Here is a 27,220-nt window from a genome sequence, read left to right on the forward strand (position 1 = left end):
TATTAGTGGAATGTCAAACCCTCTGCGGCGCTAAAGTGAAAACGTGACCACTCAAGAGCTCACCTGTTCACCGGCCGTACAAATCCATTTTAGGTGTGATGGCGGAGGGATGCTGTTGGGTGACTGTACTCTACACGCCGTCAGCTTAAGTCTCCCTGGCATGCAAGGCTACACCCAGGGGCGCTAATCTGCTCAGAGCTTCAGCTGGGGTGCTTGTAGTACGCAGAGTGTTTTAATGAGGGTTTACTCCTCTTGTCTTCTGCAAGATGCGGCAGGAAAATGAAACCTCTGCCTCTGTGTAATCCTGTTACTCACCTATTTTTAGCACCTATTCCGTTTTGTCCCTTTATTAATTAACTCCTTCACGTCCTTTCTTCCTTCCTTCCCTTACCCGCCTCCGTCTACGTCTCCTCAGATCCCCAGCCTGAGCCACAGCGTGATCTCGCAGACGAGTTTCCGCGCCGAGTACAAGTCCACGGCCGGCCCCACCGTCTTCCAGAAGCCGGTCAAGTTCCAGGTGGACATCACTTACACAGAGAGCACAGCCGCCACAAAGGAGAACGGCATCTACTCCGTCACCTTCACGCTGCTGTCAGGTCAGGACACGGACACACACACACTCAACCCCCCTGTCGTCAAGATCCACCAAAACAATTGATTCTGTCCTGAATTTTCTAAACTCGACCAACGCAAAGTTCCAGCTATGGAAGATTGCAAAAGTCTTTCAATTGTACAACATCACTTCCTTTCTGTTATACACACACACACAGACACAGACACACACACACACACACACATACACGCTGGAGCTGGATTGCCATGTAATAGCTGCTATTTCAAACCTACTGTTTTTCCAATCTCTCTCATAATACACACACCAGGTACACGGCGGGAACCCTCTGCAGCTTCCCTCCTTCCTCTCCATTCATCATCTTCAGCCTTTGTTTCCTGAACCGGCCGTATCCGGATCATTACCCTCCTCTCGCCCCCTCAACTCATATTATTCCAACACCGTTCCCAAATCCGCACACGTTCACGCCGCTTTTCCTCCCAGCTCCTGATGTAACAAATGATGCTAATTTGTTTTCTTGGCGGGGTGGGCGGGGCCTCTCTGCTTTTCCTCTGTAGGACCCAGCCGGCGTTTCAAGCGAGTGGTGGAGACGATTCAGAGCCAGTTGTTAAGCACACACGACCAGCCGGGAGTCCAGCAGCTGTCCGGTGAGTACGGCTCCTGCTGACACTTGATTTTTTAGACAAACCACTTTTTTAAGACCCCCCCTCTTCCTCACCGCCTCATCCGCCTCCCACCCACCCTCCCCCTTTTTAAGAACCACCCTCACCGCTGAAGCTAAGCTGAATCCTCCTCCTCTCCTCTCTTCTCTCCATGCGCTTCAAATCCCTGACCTCTCCTGCATGCGTCTGCCCCCCCACCTAAACACTCACCCACCCCCACACACACCTCACCACCATCCCAGGTTTGAGAGCCCCCCCCCTCCTTCGTTTCGGCGAGAAATGTCAGAGCCGACGCACGATCTGAGCCGATTCATATTCCGTTACTTCTACTTCCAAGATTAAGCATCGGCCGCCCTGTCGCCATGGAAACACCAGCGCACCTCAACGCGCTCCCACAATGCACCGCGGGCGCACACACGACAGCCACACCTTTCTCTCGCCCACAAATAACAGCAGAGAGACCGACAGCTCGGAGCTTCACGGCGACCTCACGCTTCACCTGTAAACCGTGTGACATCATTACAGTCTGCCCGTTTCATTGGTTCCTCACTTAATCCCCCATGATCCCCCCAGGAACAAGTTTGAGCCTGTTTGTGGCTCTTTTCACTCAACTCAGCTTGGGTGACAAAATGAAGACAGAACAGGCGTCCTCCTCTTCTTTCTCCTCCGCTTCCTCCTCCTCCTCCTCCTCCTCCTCCTCCTCCTCCTCCTGCTCTCAGCATGGCTCTCCTTGTGCATCACTGCCGTTTGTGTATTTCGGTTGCCATCCTCTTGACGACAGCACCACCTGCTGATCAAAACGAGAAACGTCACACTTCTGTTCAGGGATTCATGCAGCAGTCACGACTCGAGCTGTGATATTTAATTTAATGTCATCGTCGTAATTTCTGCTCTTTCATGTCCTCGACCTAATAGACAGACAGACTTAGAATCTTAGAATAGATTATCTGACATTAAACGTGGTTGTTGAGGCAGCAGAGGTGAGAGTTTTGTAATTATTATCACATGATGGTGAACGAGCTCACAGGTCAAACATACTCCTCTATTTAACGATGTCATACATGTTCCTGTGTATTCCTGTCTCAGTGTCTTCATCCATGTAACTCTCAGCATCGTCCAGCTGTCTCCTCCCTCCTCCTCCCCCCTTCTCTCCTCTGCCCTCCTGCCTCACCCTTCAGCCGCACTCCCTGACCTCCAGTGTAATTAGAAGCCGACGTGTCTCCGCACACCGATGGCCGGTAAACAATCAGATTCATTAAGTCTCGCCGTTCTTTCTGCTAATCGCTGTTAACGGCAGCGTGCCTGGAAGAGAGCAGACGTGTAGATCAGTCAGGTGAGCCTTCAGCTTTCACGAGCGCCCTGTCATTATGAGGGATGCACAGGTTTTGGTGCAGCGAGGCGGATTTAGTTTTGCATGAGAGAGAGACAGAGAGCACGTTCACACACACTCTCTGTCTCGCTCATACACACGTAGATGAACTTTGCCCGCTGTGGAGACTCCAGCAGGTGGCTGCGTAGCGACAGTGCGTGCTCATTGTTTACTCATTTGGCTTTTATTATGTGGGCGAATGTTGGAATTGAGACTCCTGAATGCCTAACAGACCATAAAAGAGATTCCAAACAGTTTCCAGCAGCTGTTTATTATACTTATAACTGCTGTAAAACACACACACACACACACACACATACACACACACGTCATCCAGTCCAGTGCGGCGCCCCCTGCCTGCGTCTGTTACCGTTCATTGGTTGGCCCACAGGACTCTGTCGTGCAAATGGATGTTCAGCCAAGTCTTCAGCTCGTGTGTGTGTGTGACGGATGGTTCACACTGATGTTTCTGTTTGCACCATTAACAAAGAGAACATGGAGTCTTTATGCCGCCCATCCCTCATGTTCACTGCTCCCCCGACCAGCAGCCGGGGCCATTAGGGGGAAGTGTTTGTGTTTAGCTGGAGAGCATTTGCATGCAATGCTGCAAGGCCACACACACACACACACACTACTGTATACTGTATTCCAACACACACACACACTCTCTCTTCCTTAATGGCTCCTATGGTAACTGCATTCAGAAGTGTGTGGAGCATGACAGCAGTGTAGCAGTTGTTAGTTGTGTTAGTTGTTCTGCTTCTCCTCTTCTCTTTAGTTGTAAATCCTCCGCATCAATCAGCCTCAGCCTTAGATTGAGTAACAGCTTGTGTGTGTGTGTGTTCATTGGTTGTGCATGATGGACGGGCGCTGACACATTTCCTTCGCCCCCACATGGCCGTCCCAGCAGTTGCCACCCTCGCTTGCTCTCTCGCTGCCTCCTCCCTCTCTCTCTCTCGCCTCTGCTCGCTCGGCCTCATCACCTCCGGCCTCGTCTCGTTCCCGTGAACTTCCATCGCTCATCATTTTGTTTGTTCTCTTTCTCCTCTCTTCTTCCCCTTTGTCTCCCCCCCCCCCTCCGTCTCTGTACCTAGGCAGCCCATTGAGTAACTTCTTTGACGTAATTAAACGACTCTTTTCAGACGAGAAGAACGGACAGGCGCCCTACCTGTCCTGCACGCCGTCCAAGCGCTGCCCCTCGCCCGTGCACGTCCGGAGGCACGAGGCTGAGTCTAATGACATCAAATGCTCCCCTGCGGGCCGAGACAGAGCCAAGTTGTCGGTGTCGTCTGCGGGGACGCAGGAGGAGACTTAGACTAAAGACACTCGAGTCCAAATCGGTCGCCGCAGCGGCAGCGAGCGAATGTTCAAAGCGACAGGATGTACATAACCACCGATGGACAGATTTGTAAAGACTTGTATAGATAGAGATATATGAAGAGAATCAAAGTATTTTACTGCAACTACAGCAACAGGACACACTGTCATTACCCATCATCTTCATCATCTTCATCATCTGCTGTCCCTCATCATTGGCTGTCCCCGCCGCGCACACACCCCTGTGGCCCTCGCTGTGTCGTTTGCTGCCTAACCTGTGTGATGTCATGACTTGTTTCTGATACCAGGGATCATCCAGAAAACCTATTAAGCCCCTCCTCCTCCTCCTCCTCCTCCTCTTCCTGCTCCGCCCACCCGACCATCCTCCGCCCCGCCCCCACCACCACACTCCACCGCAGCGCGCCAAAAGACGGACACTTGTTGACCAAGGACTGCTTTGTAGAGGTGCGCACGGGAGGGGAGGGGGTGTTACCATGGAAACAGACCTTTCTACGCCGACTTCTACCTTCACCTCCTCCCTCTGCAGCCGCTTCTCCACCTCTGGCTACCATCGCTCAGAGAGGAGGAGGAGAGTAGCCGTCGCGTTCCCATTGTGGGGACGCACGACTCATCTTCCCACACACACACACACACACACACACACACACACACACACACACACACACACACACACTTCAACAAACGCACAAACCCACCCTCACCCCCCCCCCCAACCCCGTCTGCTCCTTTAGCTCACCTGAGCGTTCAGCAATGAGAAACAAAAGCATTTTACCAAACTAATCTCGCATAAGCTACACACACACACACTCAGACACACACACACACCGGTACAGTATGCACAGGAAACTCTGGGATGTATTCACAAGAACACGAACAAAGACGGAGACGCAGGAAGGAGACACCGACCGACTGAGAGACGGAGGAGTTTTGCCCCCTAACAGCCGACGTGGACGCTCGCTGGATTGTAAACGTTTTGCTTTTCTAAATGTTCTTTTTCTTTCATTGAAGCTGGGTTTGAAAACTACCGAATGAATTTTATGAGACTTTGATGATATATTGCTGCATAACGGACTGGAAGCTGATGGGGGGGTGGGTGGGGGTGGATTGTGGGTATTTAAACTGAATGATCTATTCTGTTGTACAGACTGACATCATTTCTTATGTAAAAAAACCCAGAAAAAGCGTTCTAGTTGTGACATGTTTAGATTCCATACGTCTGAACTCCTCCCCCCCTGTACTTTAGTTATTTATTTGCGCCCGTTCGATCGAGCCGATGACGATCAGCACTTTGTCGTCTTTGGTTTCCCATGGATACCTCTTCTCCTTCTTCTTCTTCTTCTTAGTCTCACTTACCAGCAGTAGGAGGAACACATTCACTGCGTCAGATGCTACTGTGGATACGTTTTGTATCTTTGTCCTTATTTATTCCATGTTTGTCCACGTCGCTGTTGGATTTCCCCTAATTTATTATATCTTGGCTATTTATATGAAAGGAACTGTTAGCTCAGTTGAATGTTATTTATTACCCTCTTGTGTGTATTTCTAAATGGGAAAGGAAAAGAAAAAGCTCTTTTCCTTTTTTGTTTTGGTTCTGACTTTGGCAGAATTCTGTGGAACGCTGACGAGCCGCTCCTTCTCGTCTCCCCGGATCGTTCCCAAAGAGGGGGAGAGAGAACTTGCGACGTCTTTATTGAGTAAAAAAAAGATTCTTTACCCGTAATTTAAGAATGTAGACGTAGCCTCTTTTTGGAGAGGGAATATGCTCTTCTATTGATATTTGTCACTTTCATATCATCGTGCGTGTCGGTCAGGCCCGAGGAGAAGGACGCCACTGAGCCCCAAAGCACTTCTTCTCTTTTTTGTAAATAGACAGAGGGGGTTGGTTGTTCTTCTTCTTCTTCTTCTCCTCCGCCACACTGGGGATTCCCACTCTCTGCTTTTAGCTTGTATTGCTGTGTGCATGTCAAACAGGAGCTTTTCTTTGCATGGCTTTAGTGTTAATGTTCCATGCTGAACCCACTCCCTTCTCTCAGCCTCCGTCTGCTCTCTCTCTCTCTCTCCTTCTCTCTCTCTCTCAGCCTCTGTCCGCTCTCTTCTCTCTCTCTCTCCTTCTCTCTCTCTCTCAGCCTCTGTCCGCTCTCTTCTCTCTCTCTCTCTCTCTCTCTTTCTCCTCTCTCTCCTCTCAAAACATTTCTATTTCCCCCCTTTTCCTTATTTTTCCACTCTGCTTTTTATTTCCACCCCTCTTTTTTATGCTCATCCTCGTCCTCTTCCTCCTATCTTGTGCACAAAACCCTTTTGAACGATGCTTCCTCTCCTCTGTACCTCTCAGTGGAAGGCTTGGCGGTCTGGGCTCTCTGGACTGTAGGTAGAGAGAGGGGATATTGGTACTACAAACACAAAGCAATACCCTTATTGTTCACCCTGCTATTTTCTACAAACGGGAAGCTAGGCACCGCTATGGACACGTGACGATTCGGAGGCCCAGGGCGGTCTTTGGACTGAGCAGGAAACAAAAACCGACTGATGTAATCCCCATATAACTGTGAGCATCTTCAGCGCTGAAACAAATAAACTCATTCAGTTATGCTGTGGGTTTTTCCTTCTTTATTCTTGTATATGTTCTATTTGTTTGTTGATCTGTTGTTTGTTTGTTCGATCACCGTTGATGTCGCAGAAGCTGGAAAAAGTGACTTTTGAACTGTTTAACCTGAAACTAACCCCATAGCAGAGCGAGCCGTCTGAGTCCAGAGGAATAAGAGCGAGAGTAGAGAGAGAGAGAGAGAGAGAGAAGACCTGGCCTGGGTGAGTGAGTCTCTCTTTCCTTCCTCTCCCACTCTTTTATTCTCTGAACACTAATGTTCATCCAAATCACTAAAACAGATAGATGTTCTGTGTAAACTAATAGCCAAGGGGTGCACAGGATATTTTTCCAGTCTCAGTGTTGGGAATAATCCAGACATTCACTCAGGAATCAAGATCCATGTGTGAGAAATGTAGAAAGTAAAGAATTTAGAGTGTAATTACAGTTGATGATCAGGTGAACAGGATTTGGAAATGCTGTGGTTTAGGAATATTAATATTATTTTAAATTAATATTAAATTAAGGAAATGATGTAATCCAGAGGGCAGATGTTGGGGTCTACAGATGTGTATGCAGAAAGCCTGAGTATAACTTCATTATTCCACAGATGTTAAACGTCCTTCTGCACAAACGTGTTGCAAACGTTGTAAAATGGAAACAAGATGCAGAGTGAATAGGTACATTTAGTGCTTTTGGCTTTTTCCAAGATCTTTCATCTAAAAAAAAGAGTATTCAGAGGTTTGGCTGCTCAAATCAGTCTTAACCTCAGATAGCTTTTAGAGAACAGCCATTAGTTTGGTTTTTAAATGGTGTAATTAGTATTGACCAAAATAAGAACAACTATCAGTTATTGTCATCATCATAACTCCCTTCTTCCTTTTAAGTGGTTAACTATCACACTTGGCTCCTTAAATCCTTTAACCAGTAAAACAGACAACCTTTTTTTCCACACCAGGCTTAGATATTTATTTCAATATTCAGCTTTCAAACAGACTTTATTGAGCCTAGATCCCATGTTGGATTCTGCTGTTGTACCTATGGAGACGCGTTTCACCTCAGCATACAGAAGCTTCATTAACTGTAAAGTGTAAAAAGGCCTGGAAGATAAAAAACAAAACAAAACAAAACAGCTACAAAAGCAATTTCAACAATAATATTAATACTTTGCTTGGATTAAAACACAATAAAAAGGGGAGCGCCCTGTTAAATACTCTCACATCGTTTCTTCTCATTAAATAGAAAATGTCCATCCCACTCTTCAACAAGTGTTTCTGCTATTGTTCTTTTCAAAAATAGAAAATAAAAACAAACATGAAAAAAGGAACATTAGTGAAGCTTACACCAACATCTTCCTCCCAGGCTGCATCATCACTGTCAATCATCCACCTCCATGTTTCACTACAGAGCTTCAGTCAGAAACATGGAGACGCACTGCTGAGCTTCTCATTTTGTCCATTAGAGGGCAGCGCTACTCTACATTTCACAGAGGTCTGGTCTGTTGCGTCCATCTGTTGCTTTCCTCTCCGTTCAAGCTTCCAGAGCCCTGGAGATAAAGCACATCCTTTAAAACAAATGCTTGGACGCGTGCGACGATCAAAGTCCAGCAGGAGCCGGGTAATCGGAGGAATATTCCTGCTCCGTCTTCTTTCTGTCTTCTCTCCTCTCAGACTCTGGAGGTGATGTAGAGCGAGCGCAGCCGCTGAGCCAGGGTGGCCTCCAGCTCCTCCAGAGGTGTCTCTCCCCAGCTGTGGATGAGGGCAGAGGTGGAGTTGTTCCCTGATCGGACCCCCAGGGGCCCCAGCAGGAGGCTCTTGAAGGCCTCCTTCTCCAGGAGAGCGGGCATGTGCTGCAGGAAGTAACCCTCGCAGAATGAGCTCAGCTCCACTGAACCATGGGCCTGGGACAGAAAAGGGACATTCAAGAGTTCAAGAGACTACTGTTACATTTGAAACTTTCAAATGTGTGTGTGTGTGTGTGTGTGTGTGGTGTGTGTTTCACCTTTGCTGTCTTGTAGATGCTGACTGCATTGTTCAGGTCGATGTGCTGAGAGCAGATGAGTTCACAGTGCCTTTGTAGCGCCCCCAGCTGGAACATGCTTGCAGCTGACAACAACTGCAGGCGAACGCACAAAAATGTAGAATAGAATTGTTAAGTTGATCCTTATCATTCGTATTTTATTTCTAACAAATCAAACACAGTAGCATCATGATGTATTCTTACCTCCAGCAGGTCAGACACATTTGTCTTGAGCGACTCTGTTCCTCCACAGTACAGGTACGACATCATCATCTGTACAAGAGGTCAAAGGTCTCATTTAGGAACAGAACAGTATTTCAGTTGTTTCTTAATCAATCTTATGTCCCACCAAACGACTTGGAAACATGTCAATAGTCCATTAGTTACCTGGAACACTTTGTATCTGATGTCACTGATGTGGATCTCTTTGTTGGGGCTGCCGTCAGGACCGGAGGAGGAGAGTAGAGACTTGAATCTGAAGGAAGAGGAGCGTTAGAAAACCTGAACACAGAGCTTGAACGACGTCTCCTCTCCTCTCTGAGGTCAGAGTGGTGTCTGCGCTCACTCACCTGTCAGACGCGGTGATCAGCAGCACTCTGTGGCCGTAAAAAGCTTTCCCTTCCAGCACAAACGTCACGTCTGACATCTCCCGGTTATTCAGGAAATGGGGGTCTGTGGGAAAAAAACACATCAACACCATCAATGCCAAAACGATCACGAGCCCACTTTTATTTCAGGCTGAGACAGCTTGATGCTCCTGTCCGGACATGACGGATAAGCGCGGCACGTTTGGGTCACGGCAGAGGGAAGATCTGCTGCTGCTACACAACAACAACAACAACAACAACCTGTGTGATCCTGAGAGGAGAACTCTTGAGGCTGTTTGATGTAAGACTTCAAAAAAATCTGCCTGACTGTCAAATCATTGGTCTCTGAATGGAGATGTCTCCTTACCCAGTTGGGCTGAAAGCGTTGCCTTCATCTCGGGGATGGCAGGAAGAGGTGCCGGGCCAAAGCCGTGACTAAAAATGGCTGCCAGCTGCTGGATAATGGCTTCATTCTGAAAGAGAAGCACAGAGCGGAGGACGGATGGAGGCATTAGATCTATGAATTAACATTATTCATAAGCTCCGCTGCTCCCAAAATGGAATGAAAATATGGAAATGAAGACGAAGGAGGAAGAGCAGGGGGTGGGTGTGAGGGTTCAGTGCTACCTTGGTGGAGCGCAGGATGCTGAACATGAGGGGCAGGCCCACGGTCACCAGCTCCTGGCAGTAGTCCTCCTCCCTGATGGTGGTGAACTCTCTGAGGAGGGACAGGGTGACTCCGGCTCGGGACTGCAGCTGGGCACAACGCAGAGACTCCAGCCACACGTGCAGCTTCCATGGGACGCCTGGGTAGAGGAAGAAGAAGAAATAGAGGTTTTAGAGCGATTTTAAAAGACTATTTGTTCAAACTGTGTGTGGTGTAAAGTGAGCGTTTGTACCCAGAGCACGGAGCTCCATGGTGACGTCCAGGTAGCCGTGCTCGGCGCTGTAGTAGCTGGCCTCCTGCAGAGCCTTCATCCTGGCCTTGCAGAGCCTGGGTATGCCCCCCTCGGGCAGGGCCCCCGGGCCGGAGGACGGGGTCGGGAGAGGGGACAGAGGGAGGAAAGGACAGATCTCCTCGCCCTCCACCCCCTCCGCCAACATCTCTTCAAGCGACAGGACGTCCTCTTTGACCTGCTGAGGCTGGGTCAGTAGCTTTCTCAGCACGTTCCTGATAAACGGGAGGAAAGGAGGAGGGGGGAGGAGGAGGAGGAGGGGAAGACAGAGGACAGAGGAGGACGATAAAGAAAGAATGAAAACATTGAAGTGTGCCCAAACAACACATGCGCCTATTTGGCCGAGTCCTTACTCTCCTCTGATTACATAATCTGTCACCCTCACACACAGAGGAATGTCAAGTGTTGGGTCTACATCCTGTTCACACACTCGCACACACACACACACACACCCAGTGAACAGGTGGAGTGGGTTACGCCAACAGTTGGTGTTCTGTGACAGATGGATCTGGCCTTTCATACTTTGGGGTTCTCCATTACATCACATCACAGGAGGGAGGGAGGGGTCTCTGCCCGGAGCTCAAACGGAGGCTCGGGTCACGTATGACATAGTGCCGACACAGCGTTACATTGGAAAGACTTTCTAAGGGCCAAACGCAGAACACTGTACCTGTGTCCGTGTGCGGCGGCGTGACTGAAGCAGTTCATGTCCTCGTACAGGGAGGAGGTGAGGGCGTTTCCGTCCTGAGGCTTCAGTAACGGGTCGGCTCCTCGTGCCAGCAGCAGACTCACCATCTCATAGTTGCCTGGGTGGAAATGACACATAACAGTTAGTTACTGACGGATCAAAGTTTATTTCCCTCTGCTACATTGCTTTTACATTTGAGGATCTTAGTTGGTCCATTTTGTTCCCCCGACTGATTCCTTCCTTTCCCACAGAGAAAACTATTATTTTGACATCTCCCAACACGCAAACGCTCCTAATGGGGACGATTCACACGCTGTCATTGCCGCTATGTAGGGGATGTGTGTGTGTGTGTGTGTGTGTGTGTGTTCAGATGATCCCACAGAGGAATGCTGCCCGGTTGCTTCTGTGCAGCACAGGCGGCGCTTTGCTCGCCTCATGCGTCTCTATTTTACCCTCATTCCCCTCATTCTGTGCGTCATTCATAACTCACTCCTACATGCTTTCCTGTGAAAATTATTATTAATACAGTGTTTCACCGACGGTTACCAAAGGTGTCACAGAGGCTTTCTTCCTCTTTATTTCTTCCTTAGAGGTTCTGATGAAGTGGTGATTTGCAGAGCGACTGTAGAGCTGGAACACTCACTTCGCCTTATGCTGGTGTGTGCGTGTGTGTGTGTGTGTGTGTGTGTGTGCGCCCACCTGCTGCAGAGGCCAGTTGTAGCGGAGTGTCTGCCGTGCTCTCGTGCCCACTGCGGACCGCCGCTCCCTCCACGTTGGCCCCGGCGTCTAACAGGAGCTGGACAGAGACGTCACATCTGTTACACTGGGCCGTATTTGACAGCCTGTAACGGCGTTATGACTTTGACCTTTGACCTCGGGTTTGTTAAGACATTTTAGGCAGGATTACTGGCTCCTGAAGTCACACACTGCTTACAGCAACACAGCCATGACACACCAGGAAGCCTCAACAGTTTGATCCACAAGAGTGTGTGTGTGTGTGTGTGTGTGTGTGTGTGTGTGTTACTAACCTGCACCACAGAGATGTGTCCATGCAGCACAGCAAAGGTGAGAGCGGCCCAGTGTCGACTATCAGGATGTACAGAGGGATGCTTGGGCGAGCACTGAGGAACCTGGCAACACAGAACCAAATCACATCAGCCACACACACCAAGATAACACACACACACACTGTGGGTGGATGAGGACGTTTCCTGTGCATAATGTGCAACATGTAACTCCAGCTGTCACGTGTTGGCTGTGTTGGCGCTGCACTTACGGCCACATCAAGGTTGGCACCGGCATCAATCAACATCTGGACCAGGGCTTCGTCTCCAGCTGCACAGGCGTACATCAGAGGGGTCATGCCCTGATTGATGAAGATAAGGGAGCGCAGGAACACATGATGTTATGGTTTGGTAATATTTATAGTTGTACTGTATATATTGCTGCCATATGTTGCTCTACACACGTGTCAGCCATACACACACACACACATCCTACAGTACCTGGTCGTCCATGCTGTTGACCCCGTCCGGGCCCAGCAGGTCGATGGCTTGGCCGATGAGATCCGTGCGTCCGCAGTTGAGCATGCGGAAACCCAGATCTAGGTGGAACTTGTCTGTGGCCGCCTTGGAGTCCAGACGCTTAAAGGAACTGAAGCAGCACTCGGGCCTGATGGAGGAGGGACGGAGAGAAATGACATCACTCACAGGAAGAAACGCAAAGAAGGAAGTGAACGTACACATGGAAGGGTTAATGAGCAACTGCTGTGTGTGTGTTTCCCTTACTTGAGCTGTCTTGGTTCACAGTCCAGTCCTGGGAGGAGCTGCCTGGCGGTCTGTCTGACGTCGTCGCTGTCCACCAGCAGGCTCCTGCGGTGCTCGGCGTGGACGATGGCCACTCTCATCCACTCCATCAGAGGAGGCAGCAACAGGAACGGCCTGCAGAGAAAGAGAGAGAGAGGAGAGAGAGGGAGGGCCACCGTGAGCAGGAGTGTGTACATATGCCTCACAGTCTGAACACATACTTCATCCTGACTCAGTGCAGTAAACATACATACATGCATGTATGTATGTATAATGAGTGAACCCTCATGATTCAGCTCCTCTGAGGAGGAACTGAGCCCGTCAGCCAGATGACTGATGTGAGTGTAGCAGCACTTCCCCCTGATGCTGACCAGAGCTCAGTGAGTCACATGTTTAAACACGCCCAACACACACACACACACACACCAAATCACTTCAACAAGTCACACATTCTTGCCAGGTTCCCCACACCACAAACACACACACGGACCAGATGTGCGGATATGAGGCTTGATTGAAAAGTTTTGAACCCTGTCGCGATTGAAAAGTTTTGCGCCCGGTCACTAAGCAATATTAGACGTGACAGATTTAAAAAAAAAAATAATTCTGTACCTCGACTGCTGCAGAGCCTCAGATGATGTCATGTTATCAAATCACTCGCTACTATGACCTATCTGTGATTGTGCGGTTGCCAGGTCAGAGTGTTAAACAGCAGCTGTGTGTGACTGTGAGACACCTGGAAAGCGAGAAGAGAGCTGCAGCCAAACATGATGACACACTGATGAGTGTTTTCCATCATCTCATCCCAAAAAAAAAAAAAACCACAATCAAGTTGGGAAAGCCGTAAAGATAAAGTGACGGTAATCAGAGTGGGAACGGGAAAGAGGGCAGAACATTAGATGTGCTGTGATATTTATGAGGGCGAGTTACTGAAAGTCAGATTGCTCTCTGTTCCTCCCTCCTCCCCCCCCCTCATATTCCTCTAAAACACTTTAGAAAACCATTGTTGGTGTGGCTGTCAGCGAGGCCCTGTCTCTCCCCTCTGGCCCGCGGCCCGTTTCCTTGGCCATATGTGGACAGAATGGGACCGAGAACAATGGCGCATGACAGCGAGACGCCTTGTTGTTTGTCTTTGATTCTGCGAGGCATCAGTCACTGTGTGTTAATGATCGTTTGAGCGCCGTCTCCGCTCTTATCATAGGCGACTGTCTCCCCGCTGTGTGATGTTATTCCTAGCCCCGGCCTCACTTTTTGTTCTGGGAAGATGCAAACACTGACACATGCACATGGTGAATACAGATGGAGGCGCACATACAAAAGCATTAGGAACATGCACCCTGAACCTTTGTGTGCTTAAGGGGATTACAGTCGCCATCAATGAGCACTGGGACCCCTGCGGTGTGTTTCTTTCATGCACCTTTAGTCTGAGCAGCGGCTATCTGTTGATTGCCACAGCTGTTCCTCAGTACAGTATGTTCACACTCACGCTATACTCTGATTGCTGTCTGTACTGTGGTGGGAGAAGATCCTGTTTATGAACTACAGGTACAGGTACAGCTTTCAAGGGTGCATGAGGCTGTGAAACGTTTTAATTTTAATTTTTAGACTTTTTCAGACTTCTAAGGGACCTGCAGCAGGAAGCCCGTCGCCCTCTGCTTCTGTCTCTCCTGTCTTGTAGCAGATTTGACAGATATTGATTGGGTACTTTGGCGGTCTGCGATCAGGGAGGAGGAGGAGGGACGCTGCTGTCACCCAGGCGTGGCCATTTAACAAGCAGATCAATCTGGTTGATGGGATGGAAGAGGCAGGAGGGGAACAGGAGGAGGGGGAGGAGGAGATGACGCTTGAAGGGGGCTGGTGAGGTTTGTGTGTGTGTGTGTGTGTTGGGTGGGGGCGGTTTGGAGATAGTCTGCTGGAAATTCTCAAATGCTTTCCATGTAAATGTGGCATTTGCAAGGTTTGAAAAGTGCTTGAAATGAATAAAACAGCTGCTAATATGTAAATGAAATTTAAATTTAAACTCAACTAAATTCATTCACTCAATTAATTTATGATTCCTCCCTCTTACAGTAAGAAACTAAGACTCCCTACACACAAATAGAAAGAATACAGGATCCTCTGGGCTCTACTCAGCACGAGTCGGGGACAAATGTGTGTGTGTGTGTGTCTGTTCAGGCATATGTGCATGCGCGTGCACGTGTCTGGCTGCCTTGCCAAATGCTCTGAGGCAAACACCGGGCTACTTTACTGCACACTTGCTTCCTGGGGAATACACACACACACACTTTGGTACTCAGCCAGACAATGAAAGCAGCTACTGATCAACGGTGTCATAATGATCATTGATCCGTGAGGAGATTATCTGTGTCGCCAATCAGCAGTTTACAGCCTGTTTAGGGATCAATGAGGTAAAAAAAAAATCTGTTTCCCGTTTATGAAACAGTGGATCAAAGTACATCTCTGCCCTCAGCTGCAGTTTGATACAGATCAGCCTTTAATATTGTATGAGAGACTAAATGTGAACACTTGCATGTGGAGAGGACACACACACACGCACATGCACACACACAGTTGGAATGAAGCACACACCAATCACAGAGGCATGACTGTAGCCTCATTGTGTTTGTGTGTGTGTGTGTGTTGCTGTGTGTGTTTTACCCCTTTGCCAGTATAACATGAAGCATATCTGCAGTGTGTGACATGTATCCGCCCCTCCCCCGCTCCTCTCTGACCTGTGTCTGGGTCAGCCTGAGCTCGGGTCTGAGCCTCGTCTGGGAGTCGGTACCACATCAAAGCCCTGAAACTAGATCGCTCCTCTGCTGACCCCAAAACGCAAAGGCTACACTCTGAACAGCAGGATGCCGACGGACCAGCACTCCCACACCCACACACACTAACACACCCCCACACACACACGTATCTCCAGTCCTTCACACATGTTCAGTAACGCAGACCTGCACGCACATATAACCGCTCAGCTCTGATTCACGACCGCCTTCCTCGCCGCCACCTGCGCCGCCGTAACCTGACAGCTCAAATCACGGTCAGGTGCGTTTGAACCCGCGATCGCTCCAAACTCTAACCTGTCCTCTCTCCCCGGGGGGCCGGCAGCAGACCACATGTCCACCAACACTACCTACTGGATCCAGGGTGGCTGGGTTCACATTTAAACAAACTTCAAGCGGTTCTTTAAGTAGTTGCGAGGGGTTGAGGTTCACCGCTGATCTGGAGTCGGATTACTCCATTTGCAATCTAATAAAGGGGGGGGGCGCTCCTATCTGACCTTGTATCTGCGGTTAGTTGTAACCTTAATCTGCCTCTTTTTATCACCTTAACACATCTATCCATTAGTGCTGCCTTCCACCCGTCGCCACCGCCAACAGAAGCTGAGGGGGTCTCGGTGGTCCGGGCGGCAGATTAACACAGAGGAGCGATGATCACATACGGGGTTAATAGCTCATTAAAGTTGCAGAGAGGAGTTGGAATATAAAAAGCCCTAATACTCCCCGTGTAACTCTAAATATCTCTGAGCAACGAGGCTTTACAGGATCACAACCGGCTCTGCAGCATCTCCACTCTGTTTGATCATGTGGGCCACACACACTTGGTGGTTTGGGTTTCAACCAAAGATCTTTTTTTTTTTTTTTTCTCACAGAGCTTCCAAAAGAGGGCTGAGCAGCCCCGAGGATGAGGAGGAGCTCGCTCTGTGTCATTACCAGGCCCTGCTGTTTGTAATCATAACCAGGTTTGCTCTCCGCTTCTCTTCTTCTCTCCCACCTGAGTGTGGAACAGACGCTCAATGGGAGCAAAGAGGCTCGAAGACACGTTAAGGAAACTAATTGAAAACAAAATATAGTGGATTTCCTGACGGCTTGTGTACATTCTAACTTATAGGGAGAAACTTAATCACTTCATGGTGCAGGTACATGCATACACACACACACACACACACACACACATACACACACACACACATACATACCTCCCCGGCTCATACACGGCTCACATTAAAACATCTGAAGACTGGGAAGAAAACTGCTGCCATAGTAAAAAGTAAATGTGTGTGTGTGTGTGTAAGTTGTTCCCTTTGATGCTAATGAGGAGCCCACCTTTCCTCTCTCACACTGTGTCTGGTCATTATTACATGTATGGGAGCCAGCTGTACGCGGTGTGTAGGTGTGTGTGTGTGTGTGCATGTGTGTTTAGGTGAGAAACATGATTTGGTTGTTCTAGTTTTATCGCCCCAGCCTTCTTCTAAATGAGAACGACACCGCCGAACAATCACAAACACATTAGGAGGATGAGACATCAAGTGGAGATGAGACACACTCAAGCATTCTGCTCACTTACCACAGCTAACTGCACACACACACACACACACTGGCATCCATTTGTATAGTTGAGTGCAGCCTTTCAACAGGCCTACATACATCACTGGAAAAACTATCATTAACCTTTACGCATACAGAACAAGAGCACTTTCCACTGACATTTTAAACGTATTACTCAGGAAAATACACACACACACACTCACACACACACATACGCAGGTACTCCACAAGCACAGCGACCCCAAAATACCACCCTAAGTGTTTACGCTGTATCCCGTACGTGAACTGCTCAGTTGCTTTGTAGCCTGGCAGCGCAAGAGATGTCAGAGAGGAATCCTCCATAATTTATTATTAAGAATTCAATGTAAATACTGTCTGTCTTTAATTCCTCTTGACTGTATTAAACAAACACAGGCCTGTGGAAAGATCAGAGGAGGATCTGAAGCGTCTCTAAGTCAATTACAAACCATTAGCGCCTCCTAAACTCTCTTAAACTGCCACTTTTCTGCCTAATTCCCACTTTAAAGGTGCAATTCCTCCCTCTGACAGACCAACATTGACACCTGGAAGGTTGACTTCACCTGTCTATTACCCACACTGAAAATTAACACTTCAATGACCGGGACAACAGGGTTTGAGACGGGAGAAGACAGGCGGTCTGCGGGAGAGCGGTTCACAAGATTAGGGCCCACGTGTTACATCTCCGGAGGTGTGTGTGTGTGTGTGTGTGTGAGTTTGTGTATTTGCAAAAGATACATTTCTGGAAGCTCACAGGCTACATCAGCATCTGCATCGAGCTCATTAGAGACGTCATCAAGGAAACAAAACAAATCATTACACTGAAGTGGGGAAGCAGGGATGCATGTGAGAAATGGATTTGATGTTAGTGGCACACACACACACACACACACACACACACACACACACACACACACACACACACACACCCACTCTACAGTCTATGATTAGATCTGCTGTCTGTCATACTCTATGAAGCATCTTAAGTGTCTCTCATGCGTGGCTCCTACCTCTCTTTGCTGAGTGCCATGCGTGGAGGGTCTAAGTTGGGATTCTCCATGGACTCCATTTGCGGGCAGCGCAGGAAGTAGTAGAGGGTGTGGAGGGCATCCGGCGACCAGGACACGGGCTGCTGGGGCCGGGCGTGGCGGGCCGGGCTCAGCCCCGGGCGCACCGAGCTCAGGCGCTGCATGTGGTGCATCGCCCTGGAAACCAAGTCACCTGAAAGACGAGAGATGAGATGAGAGTCACACGCTTTGTTTCAATACATTTGCTGCAATTGTTTACAACCGCACCGCAGCTCAATATGTCACCGTGACGACGTGAACACACCCTGAGGGATTTCCCCCCGGTGCTGTGTGTACATTCAGCCTTTTCTGACTCGTTACTCGCCCTCTGCGTCCCTGATGGCGTTTGCTTTGAGTGGCGTCATTATCAGTGAGCGCAGCCAGACGTCCAGTCTAAACAGCCATTCATCTTTAATCACCCAAAGAGTTAAACGGGCTGACAGACAGTGGATCACAGCCTCTAATGAAGCATTCAGCTGTTTCTCTGTTGACACTGTTCAATCACCGCACTCCAGTCTGGAACTCTTGGCAGTCAATTGCCGGTAAAAAAAAAAGGTAATGAATGTTAACGAAAAACTGTAGAAAGCTGTTTGGAAACACTGCTGCACTCAGACGCAGGAAATATGCAACTTATCAGGCGCTTTGCCCTCCAACAGCCGACAGAGTGGGCTGCCAGTTAATACAAGCAATTGAACAGAAGCTTATTCACACACACACACACACACACACACACATACATACACACACAGGCGTCACAAGAGAGAGCGTAGCAAGAAAGGAGGGTAATGTAGATAAAAATCATAGTGAGTGACCGGGGGGTGGGAGGTGGGAGGTGAGGGGGCCCAGCAGAAGTTAAGTGGAGAGTCATCACAGGGAAGGAGGATGTGGGGGAGGGGAGGAGAGAAAGAGGGAGGGAGGCCAGGTTGAGTTTGAGATTGTGTAACGCTCATTTAGCATAATTACCCCCCGGGTTAATTTCTAACCAGATTACTGTGAGTGGGAGGCTGCAAGGGGGCCGGGGCTGGGAGTTCACCACTGTCTGTGTGTGTATTAAGCGGTTTGGGGTACTTCCAGGGGTGGGGTGGAGGGGCTCTAGTGAGCCCTCCCAAACAGACCTCACTTAAGACTTGAAGGGCCTCCTTTGTGTGAGTGTCCACCACCAGCAGGCCCTCCAGGAGGTCTCGGAGGAATTACGACCCGAGGTGCAGAGCCTCTACCTGGGCTCCCAGCTCATGTTGGGGCCCCCGGGGCTCAACTAAGCTCCGGGGATGGAGAGGATAGAAAATACTTTGCTCTTAAAATTCCAGGTTATATTAAAGAGTCGTGTTTCAGCCTGGGAGTCGGTAAACAGCGCGACTAATGCTCTGATGAAGTCACTGAGATGGTTTCATAGTTTCTCACCGTTCCAGGAAGGCCGGTATCTTACATTTAGTCATCCGTGATGTTTCTATATGTTCTGGACATCTAGCAGGACTTGGGGAGTCGAGCACTGACGCCCCTGTGTCTCCCTGGTCTCCCTGGTCTCTTGGATCAGGGTGCCAGTCCCTCCGTGTGTTTTTGTTGTGTGTACGCGTGTGTATTTGTGTAGGCGTGAAGGAGTGCCAGTCCGGCCCGGAGCAGCCCCGGCTTCACACCGCCAGAGATGTGGCACAAAGAGACCCTCTGAGCCGGCCCGGAGAAAGAGTGTGTCTGTGCCGGGAGTGTGTGTGTGTGTACATGTTCTTATGCCCCCCAACCGACGGTGGTAGTGTATGAACGTGGCCTTGTGTCGGACGGACAAATGGCAGAGTGTTAGCTCATTTGGAGAAGGAAACCTATCCCCCTTTTCCAACACTAATCTTCATCGCTCTTCCTCTCCCGCTGCCCTGACAACCTCACTCTTCACCTCTCTACCTTTCCATCGTTCACCCCAGCCCCCTCCTCCCACACTCGGGCCTGTTTTTAACCCCGTTTTACCCACTCTGTGCCCCCATCCTTAAACATAATCCCTTACCTCGCCCCCCCTCCCCCGCCTGCTTCCTCCCTCCTTAATGACCCTGAGTCCAACTCTCCATCACAGCCTCCAGTGTAAACAAGCCACACGTACAGTAGAGTACAGTACGAGCGTGTATGAGTGTGTGTGTGCTTGTTTATCAACCCGGTCCATATGCAGGAAGCTCGGACATCGAGAAGTAGAACAAGAAATCATTCAAATCCTAGGAGTAAATAAAAAAAGCTCTGCGTGTTTGATGAGGGAAAAGTGTGACATTTAAATCTCACAGCCGTTTTTCACTTTTGACTTGGAGCCGTTTTTTAAAGCGTCTTTGACCTTAAGGTGACTGACTGCCGTTTAACTGTTGAGGGGAGCTGGGAATGAGGGCCGGCGTTCCTTTATCCTGTGATTAAACACGCAGACTAAAGAAGAACAGAGTGTTTTCTATCAGCAGACAGACGGATGCAGAGCGTCTGATAGCCTGTGTTGATCCGACAGACAGACCTTATATAATCCCTGCATGTAGTAACCTGGGCTGAGGAGAGGAAGAAAGCAGGATCATTTTCACTCGACTCTCCTGGGGTGTGAGTGTAGACGAGCGGAGGTCAGTCTTATTTTAGAAACGGCTCACATTAGATGTTTTTCACAGCCAGGCACAAGATGGGACTTATCATAACAAAGAAGTGATTTAAAATCAACAATTCCATTATCTCTGCTCAACACCGGGCCGTCTGCAATAACAGTGGAGTTGGCGGAGGACAGGCTTCCTGTCTTCATGAGCCAGTGAACACCGGGAATCAGAGGCTTCAGCAGATGTCCAGAATACAGATGAATGTTCTGTTTGAAGAACAAGCAACTCTGAGAAGTCAAACTTATCTCTAAACATAAACAATACCTACCTGTCTTTGTTTCTGATTACGCCAAGGGCTCCAAATCTAGCGTCTGGGCGTAAACATGTACAATCTGCTTATCCCAAGCAGATCTAAGGACCACACACACCCACTGAGGTTCAACTCTTGAACTGCGTCTACTCACTGAGTTCAGAGATGCTGCCTACACAGGTAGCCAGCAGCGACTGCTCCAGGGTCCTGAGCTCCAGCTGGGCATAGGCATCCTCCCTGCTCTCCACGGACGTCTGCTGGTTCTCCGTGTATGGGCTGAAGTGGGCCGGCAGAGACAGAACCCCTGGGGAGAGACGGAAAGCAAGCAGAGGAATGAATTTTAGTTTAATACGATTATATATTTGTAAGCGAACGTTTCCAAGAGTCTTTGGTAGAGAGCGATCCATCACACACACGCTCTCAGCCAAGTCCCAGAGCCATTAAACGCTGGGATGGTGTAATCCTAGTAACATGTAACACACACCGCCGAGAGCAAATAAACAAGGAGGAGCGGGAGGCCAGGGATCGTAACACACGCGTGAACATACACAGAACTCAAGCTGAGATCAGACTAATACAAGAAAACACACAAACACTGAAGAGTGGAAACTCTTGAACCAACAACCTCTGACAATCCTGTGTTTACACCAACACACACACACACACACACACACACACACAGATAGAAAGAGTGTGAAACAGCTGGATGAAGTCATTATTTAGCACGGTGCTTCTTTCATAGTTCTGGTTCTGGCTCTATCTCGGGTCAATCCAGGATATGTGTGGCATTTCCTCTTCACTCGGGCCCTCAGGGGAGCCGTCGCCCCGACACAAAGCAGAGCGGGTGGTTTACTCACTGAACTCCCCTCATAAATCCAAAGGACGGACGGGTGATGATGTAATAATGTCAAAACGCTATTATCAGGGCTAATTCCTGTCGGGGAGATAACATAGTGTCATCCTGTTCTTTTACTGCTGCTGAGAAAAAAGGGATGAACTTTGCGGTATATTCTTTGGAGATCTGCCTGTTCGCTCTCCGATACTCGTCAGCTCCCAGCCCGGGAGCGTCGGGGGGGGTTTGTGTACGATCTGGAAAATGCCATTAGCTACTGTGCTCGGGAGGAAACGAGCGAGAGCCAAGTGAGGATAGGAGAGAGGGAACGAAGGAAGGAGAGACGGCCGGGGCAGGTTTGTGATTTATTTCCAAAGCCCCGGAGGAAAAGCCTCTTCACCTTCTATTCATTCCCTCACTCCCCGGAGGGAAAGACGGAAGGTTTGCCATCCCTACAATGACATTCCCATGTGCTTCCGGCGAGCGCTCTCCTCCTCCGGCTGGGATCTGTGAGGGACGCTGAGGAGACAAACTGCTGGTTCCTCCCTTTCAGCAGCCTCTAACACCGGGAGGAGGAGGAGGAGGAGGAGGAGAAATATGAGCAGCCGTAAAGAAGGAAGAGGTCAAGAAACAAACTTAAAAAACCCCGAAAAGCAGTAAAGATCTTCGGTGAATCTACTGCCGCCGTGTTCCTGCGCCGTAAAGCGCCGCAGGAAGCAGCTGAGCGCGTCCGTACACTAAACAGCCGCCACAAGTCAACATGATTTAACTTTATAATGCGTCCGGGTTTATGACCCCCGTGTAAATAAAACACGTCACCATGGACTCACTGTGTTGTCACTTGCACACACACACATTTCACAACAAAGGGAGAGAGACAGGTACAGTATGGGCTCACATGCTTTGGGTGGGATCACATGAGGGGGTGAGAGTTTGTCAGCTGGGGGTGTGTGGGTGTGTGTGTGTTGGGGGGGCTATATGGCACATGATGTGTTGACTTCCGAGAAACAGGAAGAGTTAGAGCGGGAGGGTCGCCACGGTGCTTCGTAAGTGAAACGCAAACTGTTAAAATTAAAGACATGTTGGATTTGGCAGAGTGAGTTGGGCTGCAAACAGGAATCCAGTCTCTCTCTCTCTCTCTCTCTCTCTCTCTCTCTCTCTCTCTCTCTCTCCCTCGTACATGCTGACTCTTCCACTCTGACACAATGGACTGGCTGTCCTGTTGCAGGGTTACAAAGAACGTGCCCATCACACACACGCACACAAATTGTTCTCAAGCTCCAACACACCGATGTGCTCGTACGTGAAGTCGCTGTGTTCTGATGTGTCAGCTGTTATTCCTCCAAACACGCATCAGCACACTCACACGTGGAAGAAGAAGAAGAAGAAGTAAACTCCTGCTCTATAAAGTCGTTAACAGACGTGTTCTAAATCCCTTTTTCCTTTCACACTAATACACAGGAATGTTTCTCATGGCGATGGCTGCACACCCCAGAGACCCCTCACATTAATGTTTCTGTTGTACCGCCTTACTACTCTGCTCCGCCTCAGTGTGTGTGTGTATACAGCCCAGTTTTATGGTCTCCATAACTATAGAGCCGGCCTGACAGGGTAGTAGGTGTTGTATGAAATGCGATGTGAACAGCTCATTTAGAAATGGCTTCATTCCCACTCACGCCACAGAGACTTATAGCTCCTACACAGGCTGAGAGCCGCTTCAAGGGGTTCTGTCTCATTACAGGGAGAGGGTGTGTGTGTGTGTGTGAGAGAGTGTGCAGCATGAGTGTGTTTGTCTACAGGTGTGTGAGTAAGCAGCCTTTCATTAGGACTGGGCAGTGTGAATCACCAAACGCGTCACGTTGATGTTACCTGCTCGCATGGAGACAGGTCCAAAATAGAAAGAGAATATTCCCCAGGAGACTGATCAAACCGGTCAGATGAGCTTGAAATTGTTTAGAAACCTGCAGCTCTCTGCTCTGTCTCACATCTAATGATCTTAGCCGGTTATGAACCATTTCTAGCTCAGACAAAACATCAAGACTTTCCCCTGATCCTATTCTTGACCGAGCCAAACATGTCAACTGGGCTCTGTGTTGACGTTTCCTCCGCTGCTGATGCGATTATAGAATACACTGAAGCTATATTTACCGTGCTTAATATACATGTGCTTTCCCTTAGCAAACGTTGACAGAGTCCACCTTTAAAAAGCTCCTTCAATCTGTTTTGCTTTACTCCTTTCGCAGCTCGGGCTCATGTTCACAGACCGCCGCGCTCCCAGCCGTTCCCACAGTCCCACCCCGCGCCTGCTTCACCGCCCAACCCCAGCCTGCGTCATTTAGGGCCCGAGGTGGATCCACAGCCAACCAGGGCCTGTGTCCCCACCACCGCCGACACCACCGACATCGCCAGCAAGCTGCAACATCATACGCATCATCTTTCTCTGGCACTGGGTGAGGCTGAGAGTGGAGGAGGAAGGAGGGGTGGAGGAGTGCAGGCTCAGAGGAGGAAGAGAAGAAAGATGAATGAGTCGTGTAGAGGAGAGGCACAAGTGAAGCGAGAGAGAAATATGTCTGAGGGGAGGAAGAGGGTGAGGCAGGGGTGGGAGACGAGCAGCGAGAGGAGAGAGGGAAGGAGGGATCGGTTCTTCTTGTTCCCATTTCTGAGGTAGACCCTGCAGACGTCATGTGGGAATCCCAGCTACAAATCACAGCTGAGGCTCTCGGCTGAAGCCGGACCGCAGAGCGCGAGCCAGCCAGCCGCCGCCGGCCCGTCCAAACTATCTGACGAGAACCGTCGCAGCTCCCACCAAACGCTGCAATCACTCACAATGATTTTGGACATGACTGCATTGAAGAGGTGGACCGGGGAGAAAAACTCAACAACCACAGTGCTTTTGTCAGACCGAGCCATCAGAATCAATCAGAAGCCGTTACAGCTCACACGGCGCCGACGAGAACGCTGTCAGGGCGGATTTCAACAGAAGAAGTTTTAATATATTCTGAAAACATTTTGATCTGTGAACACACAGGAACACACAGGAACACCCTCCTGTCCACATTATTACTTTCACATTTTGTTCTACTTGTCAGACAGCAGACTAATGATTCCTAACAGCAACATGGCAGATACGCAACAAAGCCTTCAGCAGTTTGACAGATGCACACACACGGGGTCAAAGTTCAGAATCAGCAGCATATGAGCTCAGCTTTATAAAGGATCCTCTGGCCTTCAACCATTCTTATTATTTTTTGCCAAATCTTGGGTTTCATCGTGTTCCCACCAGCTCAGACATGATAACACACACTCTTGGAACCCAGTGGGTCTTTGGGTGGAGATGTGTTTTGTCTACCGCAGAGTGTGTGTGAAGGAAAGACATAATTAGCTCTGGCTGCTGTATGTCAACGTTGAGGTGATAGATAAAGATGAGACGCAGCGTATGTGCACACACACACACACACACACACACACATACACACACACACACACACACACCTGCCTTGGTTCTTTTAACAGCCTCTTCATTCATAACGGGGTCAATAGATCAGCGGTGCATGGATGGAAGAGGGGGCTTCAAAGACACTTCCCTTGCCCAGAAGAGAGCTCTGATTCTGGGCCAGGAAGCTGGGCTGGTCCCTGTGTGGAGGCTGGAGGGTGGACGGCCACACAATAGTTCAGTGTTTGACAGGTCGTTACTGGGTGTGTATCACACCTACAGAATTCTGATTTTCTCTTCGGTCTTCTGCACAATGAAGAGCGCACACACACACTCACACACACACACACACTCTCTCCCTGGGCCAGATGTGATCCTTCACTCATGGCTCCAGCCTCTTGTTTTCCACCCTTAACAGCTCAGAGACACCTGTTTTCCACACATCCCCAGCTCACCCACACAGAGCCGCATTCCTCCACTGAATTTCGGGGATCGCGCACCACACACACACACACACCCACACCGCACACACGCGTCCTGTATCAGAGGGGAGCAGAGGGGTTTTAAAAGATAACAGCAGCCAGTTCTGTGTGGGATAAACTCAGAGTTTCAGCATGGGCGTGTTATAAATACCCTCCGTGTTTGCCTGCTGCACCAAACCCTCCTTTCTCTCCTTATCTAAACAAGATTCCAAGTGGCACAGAGGAGCATTTAGAAAACGTTTAAGTGGTGTATTAGTATTTGTGCTAAAAATAAATGGCTGGTTTGACATGTTAGCATGTTAGTCTGTCTTTAAGTCGGTGAAAGTACCTGTGTGGAGCTCAGGGCAGACAGAGAGGCATTCATGGACCGGCGAGGATTGAAGTGACCATTCATTCGCCCGCTAAAATCTGAGATGTGGCTGATTTAAAAAGGCATTTCAAGACACTAATCTGTGTTTCTGTCCCCCACACACAGACACACACGCGCACGCACACAGACGCGGCTGTTAGGTCCTGATAAATCACAGGCCTTGATAGACGAGTGTTGGGGGATCTGGTCTCTGTCCCCCCAGACACCTCTGCTGATCCCTGCCTGCCACGGTTCACGGCGGTGAGGTCAGAGGTGACGCTCGGCTGGGGCTAAAACAGGAAGTAACCTTATCAGTTGAGTAAAAACGGGGGCTTCCCTGACTGACTGAGCGACTGACTGAGCGAGAACACCCACATACATCGTCAATCATGCAAGACGCAGGCGACGACGGCAAACAATGAACATGACTATATTTGGCAGTTATGCGTTGAGTCAGAAACTAATAATTGCCGTTTCTTATGACATTTCCCCTGGGACGAGTGGGCTTCTAGCCTAAAATAACTTCCAGTGGCCCATAACCTGAAATAGCTGAGCGATTGCATCACTTTAAACCTTTCACTTACAGCTTATAAGTGAATTTAGCTTCTCTTATATTGTCTTACATGTCCTTCTGCATCTACCGTCTCCTCCTGTTAGTGAGGCGATCGTACTGAGAAACAGCTCCAGGCTCTAACACAACGACCCGTACATGTGTAATCATATCCCCCGCCGGGCCTCCAGGGCCGTCTGGTTTCCCACAGCCACGAAAAAAATCTAAGCCGCACTACACGATCCGTCCTAATCCTAAACACGGCTCTGACTCTCTGCCCCTTATCCCCCCTTTCTTCTTTCATATCCCGTCTTTCTTTTATTCCCTTTCTCTGTCTTTGTCTCTGTCATGTTTTATGCTTTACATTAAAAAGGCAAAGCGCGGTGCCTGTGGCTATGCCGTCTCAGTCGGCGTCCCCACGTTTCCGCCCTGTGATGCTGTTTCGCATTATGTGTCGCGACGGGGACGAGGAGGGATCTTGCGTTATCGGGGCGACGTCGGTTTTTAGTTTCCGCCGGCTCGGTTGTCTGAGTATACGTGGCCCCGGATCTGTGCTGCATAGGGAGGCAGCTTTTGTTCTCTCTAATGGCTCAGATGTGTGGATACATACACATATACGTCTAAACCTCAAGCTCGCCTCCTCGTAATCAAATCAGCTTTTATTATTGAAATGACGTCAGGATCTCAAAGCCCTGCCAGGAGGGCCGAGTGTTGGACGGATGAAAACAA

At 49.3% G+C, this 27,220-nt stretch overlaps 2 protein-coding genes across 2 annotated transcripts in view; one reads left to right on the plus strand and one right to left on the minus strand.

The window, feature by feature from the left end:
• Window positions 1–3,917, plus strand: part of brsk2a (BR serine/threonine kinase 2a) — a 122,379-nt gene extending 118,462 nt beyond the window's left edge. The window contains exons 17-19 of the mRNA XM_076138805.1: window positions 416–596; window positions 1,129–1,218; window positions 3,697–3,917. Of these exons, the coding sequence (XP_075994920.1) occupies window positions 416–596; window positions 1,129–1,218; window positions 3,697–3,917 (492 nt within the window). The remainder of the gene's footprint in view (window positions 1–415; window positions 597–1,128; window positions 1,219–3,696) is intronic.
• Window positions 3,918–7,221: 3,304 nt separating this feature from the next.
• abtb2b (ankyrin repeat and BTB (POZ) domain containing 2b) overlaps window positions 7,222–27,220 on the minus strand; it is a 37,031-nt gene continuing 17,032 nt past the window's right edge. The window contains exons 2-17 of the mRNA XM_076139440.1: window positions 21,000–21,149; window positions 17,936–18,146; window positions 12,559–12,711; window positions 12,277–12,442; window positions 12,048–12,137; window positions 11,800–11,901; window positions 11,471–11,567; window positions 10,754–10,889; window positions 10,027–10,298; window positions 9,755–9,933; window positions 9,495–9,600; window positions 9,110–9,212; window positions 8,928–9,015; window positions 8,745–8,813; window positions 8,523–8,636; window positions 7,222–8,421 (exon numbers count right to left, since the gene is read on the minus strand). Of these exons, the coding sequence (XP_075995555.1) occupies window positions 8,188–8,421; window positions 8,523–8,636; window positions 8,745–8,813; window positions 8,928–9,015; window positions 9,110–9,212; window positions 9,495–9,600; window positions 9,755–9,933; window positions 10,027–10,298; window positions 10,754–10,889; window positions 11,471–11,567; window positions 11,800–11,901; window positions 12,048–12,137; window positions 12,277–12,442; window positions 12,559–12,711; window positions 17,936–18,146; window positions 21,000–21,149 (2,270 nt within the window). The 3' untranslated portion in view covers window positions 7,222–8,187. The remainder of the gene's footprint in view (window positions 8,422–8,522; window positions 8,637–8,744; window positions 8,814–8,927; window positions 9,016–9,109; window positions 9,213–9,494; window positions 9,601–9,754; window positions 9,934–10,026; window positions 10,299–10,753; window positions 10,890–11,470; window positions 11,568–11,799; window positions 11,902–12,047; window positions 12,138–12,276; window positions 12,443–12,558; window positions 12,712–17,935; window positions 18,147–20,999; window positions 21,150–27,220) is intronic.

The sequence above is a fragment of the Genypterus blacodes genome, unplaced genomic scaffold, assembly GCF_046128005.1.
Source record: "Genypterus blacodes isolate CSIRO-AG114 ecotype Tasmania unplaced genomic scaffold, CSIRO-AGI_Gbla_v1 ptg000015l_1, whole genome shotgun sequence".
Taxonomy (NCBI): domain Eukaryota; kingdom Metazoa; phylum Chordata; class Actinopteri; order Ophidiiformes; family Ophidiidae; genus Genypterus; species Genypterus blacodes.